The 17,830-nt window shown below is 45.3% G+C and overlaps 1 protein-coding gene across 1 annotated transcript in view; it reads right to left on the bottom strand.

Annotated features, from left to right (window-relative positions):
- LOC122559887 (DENN domain-containing protein 3-like) overlaps positions 1-17,830 on the bottom strand; it is a 122,539-nt gene that overhangs the window by 14,365 nt on the left and 90,344 nt on the right. Inside the window, exons 13-16 of the mRNA XM_043709994.1 lie at positions 17,327-17,828; positions 5,746-6,005; positions 4,272-4,445; positions 878-1,007 (exon numbers count right to left, since the gene is read on the bottom strand). Coding sequence (XP_043565929.1) covers positions 878-1,007; positions 4,272-4,445; positions 5,746-6,005; positions 17,327-17,828 — 1,066 coding nt within the window. The remainder of the gene's footprint in view (positions 1-877; positions 1,008-4,271; positions 4,446-5,745; positions 6,006-17,326; positions 17,829-17,830) is intronic.

The raw sequence follows: 17,830 nt of genomic DNA, 5'->3' as shown, positions 1-17,830 counted from the left end.
GAATGAGCTGCCAGAGGATGTGGTGGAGGCTGGTACAATGACAACATTTAAAAGGCATTTGGATGGGTATATGAATAAGAAGGGTTTGGAGGGATGTGGGCCGGGTGCTGGCAGGTGGGACTAGATTGGGTTGGGATATCTGGTCAGCAAGGACGGGTTGGACCGAAGGGTCGGTTTCCAAGAGCTGTACATCTCGATGATTCTATGTCCTTCTTAAAACTTTCTCCTCTCACCCTAAACTTATTTCCTCCAGTTTTGAACTCCCATACCCTCGGGAAAAGACCCTTTCTATTCACCTTATCTGTGCGCCTCATGTTTTTATTAATCTCAATAAGGTCACCCCTAAAGCTCCTTAAGCTCTAGTGAAAAATGTCCCAGCCTTTCCAGCCTAATTGTATAAATCAGAATCCCCAATCCTGGCAACATCCTGGACATCTTTTCTGACCCTCTCCAGATGAATAACATCTTCCTATAGCAGGGCGATCCGAACTGCACATATGGATGTCTGTGGATGCGTTTGTGCACAATTTAGCTGTTGCCTTTCTTGCATTGTAACAGTGACTTTACTTCTAACAAATCTGGTTATGTAAGTTACTACAGAAATAAAGTTACCTCTTTAAATAAAAGCTAAAAGAACTGTGGATGCTATAAACCAGAATCAAAAACAGAAGTTGCTGCAAAAGCTCAGCAAGTCTGGCAGCATCTGTGGAGTTTTTGTTATCTGGTGCACTAACGACGTCAGGCTAACGGGGGAGTGAATGGTGAAACCAGCTTGAAAGGTGCTACATAAATGCACGGCATTGCTTTTGCCTACTGCTCCCAATTATTATCAATTACAAAGACACAAAGAGTATTGCAGAGTGGGCTGTGAGCTTACCTTGCCCGACAGTATGGTCCAGGTATGCCAGCTTGGAGGCGATCACCATGGGCCGTTGGTGAAAGTTACATTTAGCCACTGCATTGATGAGCTGAATGTTGCTGAGCGCCTGCTGAATGTACTGAGGGTCCTGCACAGAGGGTGGGAGGGATGGGGTGGGGAGACAATGGTAATGAAGAATCTCATCAGACAACAAACTCAGCACATTCCACACCCAAAATCAAAGCTGTCTCAGCAGCTCCTCACAACTACGTACTGCTGCGGGCCTTCCCTGTGGCTAGGTCAATGGGGAAAGTCACTGGCTGCTGGGCTGACTGGGTTATAGGGCAGGGGGTTGTCCTGGTTGGGGTTAGTTTTGGGGACAATTGGGATGTTCCGGTTTGCTTCAGTTGCCTTGGATGAGGGACACGCCTGAGCACCTGGTGCTGGGCGCTACCTGTGTATGATTCCTGTAGCAGTTAACAGGAGCAGCACTTCACTGAGTAATCTGTGACACTCCTCCATTAGGAGTTGACAGCAGGGGTCAGCACAAAGGAGGGGAGGGTGGGAGACTGGGAATCAGATTGGATTGTGGACTGGAAACTCCCAGCTTTAACCTCCTGTCCCATAACAGTACAGGTGAAATCGGCAGGCTGAAATCCTTACCATTGCCATAAAATCGGCTTCTCAATTCACATTAAAGCAAAATACCGTGGATTCTGGAGACCTGAAACCAACACAAAGAATGCTAGAGAAACTCAGTAGGTCTGGTAGCATGCGTGGGGAGAAACAGAGTTAATGTTTTGGGTCAAGTGACCCTTTTTCAGGATTGGGTCATACCAGAGTTGAAATGTTAATTCTGTTTCTCCAATGTTCTCCATGTTCTTTTCAGATTTTCCAACACAATCCTTCAGGCAGCCAGTCCCTGTACCAGTGTTGCGACTATTCATACTGTCCTCACTGCCCTTCCCCTCCCCACCCCAACCCCATCCGCTTGCAACCCAGGTCTCCGAGCATGGGGGTAAAGCCAGCTCTCCTCTCCATTTGGAGCCGGATGCTGATCTAATCCCAAGTCAGTGTTTGAGCACATTTTGTCATGATCTCATGCAGTTGGTTGACAGCTCATGAATCAAGTGAATTCAGAGAATCCAAATCCTCAGACCACCGTGGGGCGGGTGCTGCTGCTGGGGATGCTCAGACAGTGAATCGAGTGTGTATTTTTAATGTGGATTCTGGAGGACAGGGGTTTAGGTGCTGGGCAAAGAGGGAGAGATTTGGATAGTTTCAGCTGTAAGGCTGTTTGTGCCTTTCCCTGACCTGCAGCTGCTGCTCAGGGGGGTGAGCAGGTTAGCAGGATCCTGGGATTGTCTGCAATAAGACACTGGGGTGTGGAGATATCCTGGAGCAGGGCAGTCTCACTCTTTGGGGATATTGGGGAGCAAGGTCAGAGCCTGTGGTGAAGCAGTCCGTGTCCAATGCAACAAGATCTGGACAATATCCAGGCTTCAGCTGATAAGTGATATGTAACATTCATACCACACAAGTGCCAGGCAATGACCATCTCCAATAATCATTCAATGGTGTTACCATCAGTGTATGTCCCACTATCAACATCCTGGGGGTTACCACTGATCAGAAACAACTGGACTGACCACATAAACACAATGGTGGAAGTGGGTACTGCAGATGCTGGAGATTAGAGTCAAGATTAGAGTCATGCTGGAAAAGCATAGCAGGTCAGGCAGCATCTGAGGAGGATCCTGATGAAGGGCTTTTGCCCGAAACATCGATTTTCCTGCTCCTCAGATGCTGCCTGACCGGCTATCCTTTTCCAGCACCGCTCTAATATTGACACATAAACACAGTCTCTACAGGAGCAGATCAGAGGCTAGGAATACTGCAGCAAGTAACTCACCTCCTGACTCCCCAAAGCCTGTCCACCATCTACAAGGCACAAGTCAGGAGTATGATGGAATGCTCCCCACTTGCCTGGATGGGGGCAGCTCCAACAACACTCAAGAGGCTCAACACCATCCAGGACAAAGCAGCCCCCACTGGATTGGCACCACATCCACAAACATCCATTCCCTACTCGATGCTCAGTAGCAGCAGTGTGTACCATCTACAAGATTCACTGCAGAAACTCACCAAAGATCCTCAGACAGCACTTTCCAAACCCACAACCACTTCTATAGAGAAGGGTGAGGTCAGCAGGTACATGGGAATACCACCACCTGCAAGTTCCCCTCCAAGGCACTCACCATCTTGATTTGGAAATATATCACTGTTCCTTCACTGTCGCTGGATCAGAATCCTGGAATTCCCTCCTTAAGGTATTGTGAGTCTACCGACAGCACATGGACTGCAGCGGGTCAAGAAGGCAGCTCACCCCCACCTTCTCGAGGGGCAACTAGGGACAGGCAATAAATGCTGGAGAAGTCAATGGCACCCACATCCCATGAATGAATGAAAAAAAAGATTGGTTTGGATTGTATTCTAGGACCTTTTACCATGAGATTGCATCATCCTCCCATCAGCTCATCCATTGGTTCTCTGATACAACAGAGGGTTGCCAGGTCAAGGAGGTGAAACGTTATCAAGAATGCGAGTCATCTGATTAGCTGAGATCTGACTGAGATCTGGGAAAGCAGAATGGAGGGGCTGAGCGGTCTGCATCTGCCCTTGGTTTTGTGTGCGCATATGTCTGTTTGTGACTGGTCACACTGTTGCTTTGCACCAACACCACTCGAGGAAGTGATGGGCTTGCTGTTCCTTGTGAGGGTGAGTTTGAACAGGAGCAAGAGGAGGAAAGATCCTGGAATATTTATCCTGGGATTGCTGGCTCAAATATCTGGAAAACTCTGCCTTTAAGTCTGGGAGACTCTAGGAAAACTGGATTCCCTCTCTACTCAAAACTTGGAGAGTACCTATCCACCCAGAAATCGGAAGCAGTGGGACCTTGTTCAACACCAAAGGATCAAGGATCCTGAATGGCCCTCATACCTGCTCCTATACTCAACACGATCATGGCACGGCGCTTACTTCAACTGCACCTTCCCACATATTCCCTTTCTTCTCAGATCCTGATAATCCATTCAGATCAGTCTGGAATGTACTCAGTGATGGAGCTCTCTGGGTTGGAGAATTCTAAGCCTTTGAAACCCTCTGGGTGAAGATATTTCTCCTCATCTCCATCTTACACAATCCAACTCTTCTCCTGAGGCGGTGTCTCTGTATTCTAGATTCTCCACAGTCCCTCTGTCTTTGACCTGGAAAAATGTCTTATGAATCTTGCAGGTTTCAATTTGATCACCCTTAATTCTTTAAAGCATTGGCTACACAACCACAGACAGAGGCTGGTCCATTGTTCACACTGAGATTCTAATGCTTTAAGCTTCGCTGCCTCCAATCTCACCTTGTGTCTATCTGCCAGGAACTTTCCTGCACACATCTCCCGGATGATCACCTTCCACAGGTCCCTCTCTGACTTGAGGTTGGCGATGAAGGGCTCCTTTTTATCCCGCACCTTGATCTTCAGGGCCAGGATCTTGAGCGGGAAGATCGATACTGGTAAACAGAATTCCACTTCCTGAGAATGATAAAAACACACAGTCAGGCATATCCAATCTAAATGCACATGGGTAGTGTGACAGAGTGGTGGAGAATCTTTGTGTGTTACTGGACTGTGACTTATTTCTAGCTTTGACTATTCTAAAGTTCTCTCGCCAATCTTCCAATACTTGATAAACTTGTGCTCATTGTTACATGTGTCCCAACTCATTCATCATCCTCTGTGCTCACTTCAGAATGGCCTTCTCCAGACCTGACCATTCCAACACTTTCCTGAATAGCCTCTTATCTTCTAATCTCAGCTCCCACACTAAGTTCCTTTGCTCCATTACCTACTGAGATCACTCATCTATTTAGGCTCCTGGACAAACAATTAAATGTCTCCCATCCTTTTGTTCAAATTCCTGCAAGGCCTACACTCTCTTCTCTCTTGAACTCATCATAGAATCCCTACAGTAGGGAGGCAGGCCATTCAGCCCTTTGAATCCACACTGACTCACCCTAACCCCCGCCTTAACTCTGTTACAATATATTTCCTATGTCTAACCCATCTAGCCTGCACATTCTGGGCAATTTAGCATGGCCAATGTACCCTAAACTGCACATCTTTGGACTGTGGGAAGAAATCTCTCTCTCTCTCACACACACACACACACACACAAGGGTGTAATCAAACCTGGGGCCCTGGCGCTGTGAGGCAGCAGTGCTAACCACTGCACCACCCCACCTGCAGAGATAGCCTCCAGTCCTGAAGTTCCTGATTTGAATCTCTCCGCCAGGGATAAACATATCAACAGTAAGGGCTTGGGACTCACTCTCGCAACCACTCTACCTTACTCTCCTCCTTTGAAACCTACTTCTTGGACAAAGCTGTCAGTCCTTAGAGGTTACATTTCTCTTCTGTAGTTTGAGCGTAAATTTTGTTCAGGGTAGCTTGAGATAGCTCCCTGGTCCCCCTCACTGGTGCTAACTTTCCATTCCATATTTATTAATAGAATTGAAATTCCTTCAACATTACAACTGCTCCACCATCTCTCTTTAACGGAGGGAAGACGTTTCCTTGTAAGGGCTGAGACCAGGACTGGGAGGCCTAAATAAAAGATAACCACAGGTAACTCCAATAAGGGAATTCAGCAGAAAGCTGATTACCCAGAGAGTGGTGGGAACATGGGACCTGCTCTCATACAGAATGGGCAAGGCGAACAGTATCAATACACTCAAAGTCTGAGTGTGGAGGGATATGTTGATAATGAGATGAAACATGGCCATAGGAGACTCTGTAAAATTCTGAATTCTGTTCTATCACTCTCACACTGTACCTCGATGTCTCGGAAAAGAGCAATCTCCTTGCAGTATGGGTGTGCCTCCATCAACAGGAACAGGCGTTTCTGACTCAGCACTACGCGGCCCAGACCATAGCTGGTCTTCACCGGGTTCGACACCTTCGAGATTCGCTCGTTTTCCAGAAGGTTCTGCATGACTTCAGGTGGTAGCGTGATGTTGTCCATCTCCGACTTAATCTCATTCCAACGGGAGTACAGCTCGTCGAACATCTTTGGCTCAATCAGCTTCTGCTGTCCTGAAAGGGAACAATCGACAAAGAAAATGTGTTTCAAATTAGCATCAGGGACTTGAGAGGCCATTCAGCCCCTTGGAATGGATCCTGATTGACCTGCCTTCACACCATATCCTTACAACAACAACTTGCATTTCGCTGCCAACTTCAATGGGCTTCCAATAGAAACGTGACTTTGAGTATCATGGTGAGGCGTTTGGCCAAACTGGATTAGGCAGCTGAAGGCAAGGGCATTAATGATGGAATGGTTAAAACTGGAGATGCTGAAGAGGCCCAGACCAGAGGAGCCCAGACTTCTCAATGGTATGGGAAACTGGAGGAGAACAAGAAACAGGGAGGGGTGAGGGACAAGAATTGCTTGACTGAGAGCCAATACCAGTCAGTGAGTAATGGAACCTGCTGTAACGAGAGGGAGGGAAATGTTTTGCAACCAACAAAAGTCTATCCATCTCACTTTTGAAATTTTCAATTGGCCAAGATATTTGCACAGGAGAGAATTGTCACCACTCACTGTATGAAGGACTGCTTTCATTCTCGAAGAGATCCCCTCTAATATCTAGGTTCCATGTTTGTGAATTCTCTATCCAGCCAGTTAAAACCTTTAATCATCTTGATCACCTTAATTAATCATGCCCTAATTTCCTTGTCTCATTGGATTACAACTTTAGTCTTTGTAATCCATCTTCATAACTGAACTCTGTGAGGTGTGGTCTCATACATGTGAATCTGAGTCTTTCCTGTCCAAGGCCAGTTTAGGATCTCCTTGCCCAGTAACACCTGAGAGAGTTTGACTAAAGCTCTCTATAACTGAAGTATCATTTCCTCACCTTTATATTCCAGTTCCCTTGAGATAAAGGCTGACATTGAATTGGTCATTGGGATTGTCTTTTGTACCTGTTCATGATCTTCTAGTGTGTTCTGTAAGACTGTTCCTCCACTGTCTCTCACCGATCTTTTTTGTTCACTCTGCTAACATGGAGTGGGGGGCGGGGGGAGGGGGGGGAGGTGGCAGAAGAGGTGTCCTTCTGAAGGCCACTTACTCAATTGCCAAACCTGCACCAAATGCATCTCACCTTAGGCCTAGCCCTGAGTTGTTATCCCTGGATGAGCCAACAGGCTGGCTGGAGTTTTGCAGCTGTGTGGTCCCTCATTGTTCCTGAGCATGGACAGGATTCCCATAGCAAGCTGTACCCATAGCTGGTTTATAAAGGATCATTCGGCAATGTTGACAATCCTTTTTTTCCAATGGCTTCTTAATTATCTTTCCCTTGTCCTTCTCCTTATCCCTTAGCTCACCTGGTTGTGTGGGGGTTGGGGGTTGGTGTGTGGGTGAGTGGGTAAGTTATATCTACAATAGCACCATGAACAGTAAACATTTCTGTTAGATCTATATTATGATTAACACCCTCTCATACATGGAGATGCATGTTTATAAGTACTGTTTATATTATAATCTCCACATTGCTCCAACAAGACACACTCTTTGGGAAGAGACAAAGTCACCAATTGGACAAGCCTGGTTCAACACTGCTCAGTGAACTCTTTCAGATTGAACAGGGCCATTTTCTAGCAGTTTGGGGTCAGTTGGTACCACACTCACAGTACACTGCTGCCTCACCCCTTGATGTGAGGGGCTGTGCCTGAGTGAGCCTGTAGAGACTGGCCTTTGAGTCAGGATAAGATGTCCAATTGTCCAAGGCAGCCAACCGGGCACACAGCTGAGTGGCCAACAGCTATCCTGGGCAGCCTGGGATATTCCCAACTCCACTGCTGTGACTTCCCCCAGGAATCACTGCCACATCCAACAGATTGCAGGAGTTGCAGCCCCCTGCCAAGAGGAAGTTGGTGCACAGAGACAGTCAGAGGGCCTAGTCGGGAAGTAGTTTTTCAGTATGATGGCTATTGATTGGAGCAGGAGTCAATTGGATGGAAACGAAACTGAATGGTGATGATGCAGAATTCTCAACCCAATGAGTCACAGGCTCAGATCTCAGGTTGCAAGGTAGAATCATCAACTAAAAGGGCTCAGCTTGTCTGTGCTGGCTCTCTGTTCTATCGCTTGGCCCACTCCCCAGTAACTCTTCACATCTTTCCTCTTCAGATAATGATCCAATGCCCTTTGAAATGTTATGGTTGAATCTGCGTCCACCATACTCTCAGGCAGTGCATTCCAAATCCTAAACACTTCCTGTGTAACTTCCCCAGTCTACCTTCATGACTAAAGTTCCTCATTCTGTCATCACTGCTGTGAGTCTTTTCTGCAGCCCTGCCCAATTCCTTCCCAAAGACCAGCGTCCAGACATGGGGTCCACAACTCTGGGTGTGATGGCAGTTTTGTGAAACCAGTGATTTTGCGCTAGAACTGGGGGGTCAGTGAAGCAGCTGTCCTTTAGGGAACTGATACTTCCACCCTTACCCAGTCTGGACAGAGGGCTCTGTGCCCAGTCTCACAGGGTGCCTCTCATTTCCCCCCCGAGGAGAACTGAGGAATGAACAATGAATGATGCCCTTGGCTCAGGAATGCATGAGAAAAACAGACTGAGGTGTGGTGACAAGCAATGACAGATGTGGTACTCTGAGGTAAAGTGACTGTCACCAGTGAACACTGCGGCTAAACTGGGGCACAGCAGGATCCCAAAGACAGCCAATGATCTGCCATTGGTGGTGTGAATTCAGAATTGGGATCATTGCAGACACTCTCTTTTCTTCTTTGGAACAGCCTTGAAGGATCTTTAACACACACCAGGTACCAGGGGCCCTCATCCTTTTTGGACTTATTGCAAAGCCAGTGTCTGACTATGTATTTCAAAGTTAAAAATCACGCAACACCAGGTTATAGTCCATCATGTTGAATTGGAAGCACTAGCTTTCGGAGCACTGCACCTTCATCAGGTAGCTAGTAGGGTAGGATCATAGGACACAGAATTTATAATAAAATATCCTAGTGTCATACACTGGTGCAATATATTGAACAAACCTAAAACCTGCAGCCCATTCTAAAAGATGAAAAACTTAACAGTTTTGTTCAATATATCGCATCAATGTATGACACTGTCATCTTTCTCTATAAATTCTGTGTCCTACGATCCTACTCCACTAACTACCTGATGAAGGAGCAGCGCTCTGAAAGTTTGTAATGCCAAATAGGCCAGTTAGAGTATAACCTGGTGTTGTTTGATTTTTAACTTTGTCCATCCCAGTCCAACACCGGCTCCTCCACATCATATGTATTTCTAGAATGAGAATGATTGCTTATCATGGGGAAGGCAGGGGAAGGAGGAGGGAAGACAAATGCAAATTAATCCCTTCCTCCTTACATACTCGGGGTGAGTATATTTCAAGTATTTTCCTTCATTTGAATCCAGGTGTTTCTCCATGTAGGCCTGGATTTTCCAGAGTAACCGTGGGGTGTGGTCTCAATGTCTCCTTAATAGATACACGGAGATGGCTGCCGGCCTAATTCAGGCCTTCGGTCTATTTGGAGCAGCCAGTGGGCTCTGAGCTGACCTTGTTAACACTCAGGGGTACACAGCCGGTGTGGATCAGAGCATGTAGATTTTAACCGGCGAACAAAAACTGCTTTCAAGAAACTAATCACAACTGCAAATAACTGAGCCACAAAAGGGTCGGCTAGGTTTTGTTTTTAAGGAGCTTGCTGAGATTTTATTTTCTTTTAGTCTTTCTCTTCTTGGAATTTTCCTTTTTTGGCGGCCCTGCACAAATTAAAAAGAATAGGTTTCGGATCAGTGCCAGGAAAATGAGAAACTGTAACATCTGCTAATCTGCCTGTGATATCGCACTGCTCCCAGACCAGGTCCAAACTTACACACCAGCTGGTGACTGCTTCCCTCACTCGGAAGGGACTGCTGACCCAGGTCACAAAACCCCCACCTGCCGTTTGTGAGGAGGGAGGAGGGGGATCAGCAGAGATTCCTATCCGTCCCTAGACTCCCACATCCCCCACTGAATGTGGAGACAACATTTCGAGCTGTCACACTCTGCAGGAACCTCTCACTAAACTCAGAACAAAATCCTGTGGATGCTGGAAACCGAAAATAAAAACCTAGAGTGCTGGAGAAACTCAGCAGGTCTGGCAGTATCTGTGAATAGAGAAACAGAGTTAAAGATCCAAGTCTGGTATGACTTCTTCAGAACACTATTTTTATTTTTGGAATCTCTGGCACTCTGGTTCAATTGAGGAAACATTTTTCCTGATTCAATGGTCACTTTGAGACCCCTGCTCGATTTCAGCTGTGTATGCAGAAACCACTGAGAGGGTTATAATTCTCGGCAGAAGTGGTACTGCTGATGCTGGAGATTAGGATCAAGATTAGTGTGGTGCTGGAAAAGCACAGCAGGTCAGGCAGCATCCGAGGAGCAGAAAAATTGATGTTTCGGACAAAAGGTCTTCATCAGGAACGGAGCCCTGATGAAGGGCTTTTGCCCGAAATTCGATTTTCCTGCTCCTCAGATACTGCCTGACCTGCTGTGCTTTTCCAGCACCACTCGAACTTTGGGTTATAATGCTGTACAGTACAATCGAAAACCTAAGAGACTTAAACTAAAGAAAAATCAGAAAGTACGAGAGAAACCCATCTGTGGAGAGATAAATGTTTTAGAGAATTTATGTTTCAAGTTTATTGGATTGAAAGTGTTAAATCTGTTTCTCTCTCAGATCTTGCTGGACCTGTCGAATTTTTGCCCCATTCTGTTTTTGTTTCAGATCACCAGCATCCACAGCACTCTGTCTTAATTTCAGAGTTTGACAAAAATTAGCCTGACACTGTGGTCGGTTTCCTCTTCCAGGCGTCTGACTGAACCAAAAGAGGGTTCTGGATTAGTGATGCTGGAAGAGCACACAGCAGTTCAGGCAGCATCCAAGGAGCAGCGAAATCGACGTTTTGGGCAAAAGCCCTTCACCAGGAGGGCTTTTGCCCGAAACGTCGATTTTACTGCTCCTTGGATGCTGCCTGAACTGCTGTGCTCTTCCAGCACCACTAATCCAGAATCTGGTTTCCAGCATCTGCAGTCATTGTTTTTACCTCTGAACCAAAAGAGGGACCTCCTGTCAAATTTCATTTCACACTCATCAGGACAGAATTGCAAGAATGCCAAAACTCGGAGGAAACACCAATTTATCCTGCGTGAGAACAGGCTGCTAATTGGAATCAACAAATCCACTCCCTTGACTTGCAATCCTGTCCAGACAATTTAGGACAACAAAAATTCAACAAAAATAACAGAAAATCTTGAACGATATTCCAGTTCTGTAATACCAGGTAAATATTCAGAGGGGGCCAGTTCCCCTAATGCTCTGGAACTAATTGCAACCTGACTTTCCAGACTTGTTTTTCCCCAGGAACTATCTGGAGCTAGGCCTGAACCCTCCATCCTCTGACTCCCAGACAGAAAGGCTCCCACTGAGTCAAAGGCTCACTCCCTCCATGCCTACACTCTGACTGATTAAGTAGGGGCACATTAAGAACACTCACTCACTCACCATTAATAAATCCTTATATTTAGGAGATTTAATCTTCAGAAGTTGCTGGTAGATTTACACAGCTTGCTCCTTTGCTTTGGACAAACCAATTTCTCTGTTACTTTGACGAATTTGCACATTAGTTACTCAAGAGAGTCACAGTAGTAGGATTTGATGAAAGTAAATTATGTTTCCCTGTCTTGATGGAGTTATTTGATGAAGTAACAGGATGGGTCAATGGAGACTGTACAGTAGACAGTCTGGAAAAAATATTATCAGACGTCTCTCCAGATAGAATTTGCAGCACACAGTATTAAAAGGGGAGTGGTGTTAGAATCACAACACATTATAGCAATGGGGCGGTGGCAATAGGATTAGAAACACACAGGATTAAAGGGGAGTGCTGGTTGAATTGGAACACAGGGTATCATTGAGGGAGTAGAATTAGAAGTATGGAAGGACATTCGTGCAGGGTTGGAAGCTAAGAGTGGTGAATATGATTGGAGCATGGGTGGCTTACAGTGCCATGGACCTGGGTTCGATTCCACCCTTGGAGGGCATTCTGTGTGGAGTTTGATCAAGAAAGAAATGGTGTTGGATCTCTTGAAGGTTTCTTGATGGTATCTACCCCCAAATTATTGAGAGAGGCAAGAGAGGAGATTGCTGGGGCCTTGACCAAGACCTTTGTATCCTCATTATCTATGGAAGAGGTCCCAGAGGGCTGGCGAGTAGTTAATGTTGTTCCTCTGTTCAGGAAGGGAAATAGAGAAAATCCAGGACACTATAGACCAATGAGTCTCATATCCGTGACTAGGAAGCTATTAGAGAGAATTCTTATGGATAGGCTTAATAGATATTTGGAAAAGCATGGCCTAATTAGGGACAGTCAGCATGGCCTTGTGCAGGGCAGGTCATGTGTTACTAACTTAATTGAATTTTTCGAGGAGGTGCCAAAGTTGATCAATGAGGATTGAGCAGTGGATGTTGTCTACGTGGATATTAGTCAGGCTTTTGACAAGTTCTCTCATGGTAGGTTCATCCAAAAGATTAAGATTCATAGGATCTACGGTGACTTGGCCACATGGATTCAGAGTTGGCTTGCCCATAGATGGCAGAGGGTAGTGGTGAAAAGGGTGTTTTTCAGGCCGAAGGTCCATGACTAGTGGTGTTCTGTAGAGACCTGTACTGGGACCTCTTCTGTTTGTGGCATATATAAATGACTTGGATGAATATGTAGATGGGTGGGTTAGTAAGTTGCAGATGATACAAAGATCAGTGGAGTTGTGGATCGTGTAGACAATTTGTTAAAGGATACAGTGGGATATGGATCAGCTGCAAGTTATGGGCAGAGAAATGACAGATGAAGTTTAATTAGGGTAAGTGTGAGGTGCTGCACTTTGGGAGATCAAACATTAAGGAAAAGTATACAGTTAATGGCAGGACCCTGAACAGCATTGATGTACAGAGGGATCTTGGGGTTCAAGTCCATTACTCCCTGAAAGTGGCCCCACAAGGAGACAGGGTGGTAAAGAAGGTGTACGGCATGCTGCCTTTATTGGTCGGGGAATTGAGTACAAGAGTCAGGATGTCATGGTGCAGCTTTATAAGACTTTGGTTAGGCCACACTTACGAGTATTGTGTTAAATTTTGGTCACCACATTACAGGAAGGATGTGGAGGCTTTGGAGATGGTGCAGAAGAGGTATATCAGGATGCTGCCTGGATTAGAGGGTTTGAGGCTGGAAAAACTCAAGTTGTTTTCTCTCAAGCGACAGCAGCTGAGGGGAGACTTGATCGAAGTCTGTAAAATTATGGGACGCATGGATAGGGTTGGTGGTTAGAATCTTTTTCCCAGACTTGAAATGTCTAAAACTAGGGGGCATGCATTTAAGGTGAGAGGGGGAAAGTTCAAAGGAGATGTGAAGGGCAAGTTTTTTTACACAGAGAGTGGTAGGATTGTGGAACATGCTGCTAGAGGGGGTAGTGGAGGAATGTACGATAAGGGCATTTAAGGGACTTTTAGATGAGCACATGGATATGCAAGGGATGGAGGGATATGGACCAAGGGCAGGCAGAAAGGATTTGTTTAATTTGGCGTCTTGTTCAGCACAACACTTGAGCTGAAGGGCCTGTTCCTGTGCTGAAGATTAGAGTCGAGAGTGTGGTGCTGGTAAAGCATAGCAGGTCAGGCAGCCTGATGAAGGGCTTATGCCCGAAATGTCGATTCTGCTAGTCCTCAGATGCTGCCTGATCTGCTGAGCTTTTCCAGCATCACACTCAGGATACAGAGCTGGGATGATAAGTAGCAGATGAAGTTCAACCTGGAACAGTATGAAGTCATTCACTTTGGAAGGTCGAATTTGAATGCAGAATATAGGGTTAAAGACAGGATTCTTGGCAGTGTGGAAGAACAGCAGGATCTTGGAGTCCATCGCCATAGATCCCTCCAAGTTGCCTCCCAAGTTGATAGGGTTGTTAAGAAGGTGTATGGCGCATTGGCTTTCATTAGCAGGGAGATTGATGGGCAGAATAGCCTGCTTCCACATGTAGGGTGGGTTATGGATGGTAGGATATTCCTTTTAACAAAGTGGTAATTGTTGATGTAATGCCAACCAATTACACTGGTCCAGAACAGGAACAATTTAAAATGTTCAATTTCATTCCTGGATGCAGTGAATTATTGTTAGAGATTTTAAAATGTCAAATTTTAAATTTCAGTATTTTTGTAATGTAGGTTTTGTGAGGTCAGCCCACCAGCAGGAAACCTGTGAAACTCTCTAAGGCAAACAGGTACATTGGTGTTAGATATTTATAAATACATTCCATGCTGACCAAACCATACCTTAATTAACCTTTATATATTGCCTGCTCCCAAGTTCCATTTGATACCACAACCTACCAGATGGTAACAGATTCCTCTTTATTTCCCGATTAAAATAAATGCTCCTTTGGAAGAACAGAACTTGAGAATTGCTGAAAAAGATTGTCAATCCTTTTCATTCTGCACTCATCTGGACAATGTGCAAGAATACCAATTTAACAGGAAGCCAGCATTTACATAGTGAGAGAGGAGAATGCCAAATATTTGGCTAGTGGTCTGATTGGTAGACGTGTTATAGAGGAGAAAGTGAGGTGCTGGAGAAGCTGGAGATCAAAGTCAAAAGATATGGTTCTGGAAAAGCACAGCAGGTCAGGCAGCCTCCGCACAGCAAGAGAGTCGATGTTTTGAGCATAAGCATAAGGTGCTATAAAATCAGAGAGACATAGAGATGTACAGCATGGAAACAGGCCCTTTGGTCCAACTCGTCCATGCCAATCAGAAATACCAACCTAATCTAGCCCCATTTGCCAGCACTTGACCCATATCCCTCCAAACCCTTCCTATTCATATACCCATCCAGATACCTTTTAAATGTTGTAATTGTACCAGCCTCCACCACTTCCTCTGGCAGCTCATTCCATACATGTACCACCCTCTGTGTGAAAAAGTTGCCCCTTAGGTCCCTTTTAAATCTTTCTCCTCTCCTATGCCCTCTAGTTCTGGACTCCCCTACCCCAGAGAAAGGATTTTGTCTATTTATCCTATACATACCCCTCATGATTCTATAAGGTCACCCCTCAGCCTCCGACGCTCCAGGGAAAACAGCCCCAGCCTGTTCAGCCTCTCCCTGTAGCTCAGATCCTCCAACCCTGGCAACATCGTTGTAAATCTTTTCTGAACCATTTCAAGTTGCGCAACATCTTTCCGATAGGAAGGAGACCAGAATTGCATGCAATATTCCAATGGTGGCCTAATCAATGTCCTGTACAGCCGCAATATGACCTCCCAAATCCTGTACTCAATACTCTGACCAATAAAGGAAAGCATACCAAACCCCTTCTTCACTATCCAATCTACCTGTGACTCCACTTTCAAGGAGCTATGGACCTGCACTCCAAGGTCTCTTTGTTCAGCAACTCTCCCCTGGACCTTACCATTCAGTGTATAAGTCCTACCCTGATTTGTCTTTCCAAAATGCAGCACTTCCCATTTATCTAAATTAAGCTCTATTTGCCACTTCTCAGCCCATTGGCCCGTCTGATCAAGATCCTGTTGTAACCTGAGGTAACCCTCTTCGCTGTCCACTACAACTCTAATTTTGGTGTCATCTGCAAACTTACTAACTATACCTCTTACGCTCACATGCAAATCATTTATGTAAATGACGAAAAGTAGAGGCCCCAGCACCGATCCTTGTGGCACTCCACTGGTCACAGGCCTCCAGTCTGAAAAACAACCCTCCACCACCACCCTCTGTCTTCTACCTTCGAGCCAGTTCAGTATCCAAATGGCTAGTTCTCCTTGTATTCCTTGTGATCTAACCTTGCTATATCATCTACCATGCGGAATGTTGTCATGCAGAGTGCGCCCACATAATAATAACTGGGAGTTAATTGGTAGGTCCTGTTAAATTTGAAACAAGTTGATTGATTTAGGGATTGTCATGAGAAGTTTGAGTTAACAATTAGTCATTTTTAATTGGTGCATTCTCCAAGACCTCCACCAATCAGAGTCCACTAGCATTCACTAGCCAATCAATGTTCTCCTCTTATACACTATAAATTTTGGATTGTCATAAGTAGGCAATGTGTAAAATTGTCCTAATGAGTGCAAGATGATAAGTTTTGACAAAATGTGTACTTTTTTTCAGCAATACTCAATTCAATTAATATATACATTTATACTGTAATAACAAAAAGCAAACTAAACAAAAAACAAATTGACATCATATTGTCCTAAATGACAACTTATTATAATTCCTCTTTTTAAAGTGTACATTAAAACATCCTTTTCCCATAAATTCTAATGTTTTCTTAGAGCTTGCTTCTTTCCTCAAAGCAATCAGATCGCTGACTATCTACCCATTTCAATTTGGAGATTTCACCACTGCCTGATATCTGTTTACATTACAATATCATTCTTCAGTATTTTTCATTCACAAATTTCATTGAATGTAAATTATCTCATAGTGACTTATTACTGATGTAACACTAAATGTATATTACTGCAGATTCCCACTTAGAAACTCTTCCAAAGAAAAATGTCAGACCGACCTCCTCAGCAAGAGTGAAAGGTCTTGCTGCTGAGGTATCATTCATTATTCTTGTCATCTTTTCAGCCTTCCAAGCTAATAGACAATGTTTACTACCTCTGTCACCCCAAAAATAATTATAAAGCCTCTTGTACTTGAGAACCAGCACAGAGATTTGTACATGAAGCATCACCAAAAACAACAAACTTCATGCAAAACCGAAACAACTGCAGATGCTGTAAATCAGAAACAAAAACAGATGTTGCTGGAAAAGCTCAGCAGGTCTGGCAGTATCTGTGGAGAGAAATCAGAGTTAACGTTTCTGGTCTGGAACTTGAAGACGTCATTCACCCCATTGAGTGTGCTGTCCAGGAGCAGGAGGGAGAACATTCATGTCTCCTTGGACCGGTAACACAGGACCAGAGGAGGCCTCTTCAGCTGTACCTTAATCTCGGCTCCAGTTAGGCAGCTCACTGTAGCTGTCAATATCCTTCCCCAACCAAACTCTACCAGCTCCAGGCTGGAGGAACTACAATTATCCCTAACAGCAGAGAAAGCGAGAGAGAGAAAGAGAGAAACAGAGAGAGAGAGAGAGAGAGAGCAATGGAGAGAGATGAGTCAGATAAATAGAGAGACAGAGAGAGAGGGAGAGAGGAGGAAAAGGAGGGAGTGAGAGAGACAGAGAGATAGACATTTGTATTGCCCAGTGCTGCTTATGATTTCAATCAGACTGGAGTCTCACCAACAGATCCTGAGCATACAGGCTGAGCTCACCTCCTGCGAGGATGTCAAAGAGCCGATCAGTGTTGTTGGGATTATTGACTATTCCGGCAGCTTGGATGTGCATTCCAAAGTCCTGTTTGTTGAGGGGCATCTGGGGCAACTCAAAGTTCTTCACGCTCTCCTCCTGTTTGAGTGTGTCCCAGTGTTTCTGCATGGTCCCAAAGAACAGACGTTTCAGCTCCTCTGTCTCCTGCACAGTGTGAAGCTGCTCAGGGGTCATTGAGTTCAGTGTGTGTTTGACCAGATCCCAGGGGAAGAAGTTCATGTTGATTTTCTCCAGGTTCTGGAAGTCCAGCAGAGCTTGTAAGGACTGGCCCTGGGCAAGGCGGACAATCCCACGCAGATAGAAGCACACGGCCAATGCCTCAGAGTCCTCGATACACGTCTGGTCAATGGTCCTGCTGATCTGGACAACTAGTTTGGTGTAATACAGGGAGACGCTGAGACAATCCAGTGGGTCACAGGGGAATGAAGGCAGGTACAGTGTTCGGAATG

The sequence above is a fragment of the Chiloscyllium plagiosum genome, chromosome 20 (assembly GCF_004010195.1).
Source record: "Chiloscyllium plagiosum isolate BGI_BamShark_2017 chromosome 20, ASM401019v2, whole genome shotgun sequence".
NCBI classification, from domain to species: domain Eukaryota; kingdom Metazoa; phylum Chordata; class Chondrichthyes; order Orectolobiformes; family Hemiscylliidae; genus Chiloscyllium; species Chiloscyllium plagiosum.
This window is presented reverse-complemented; position numbering and strand designations above follow the sequence as displayed.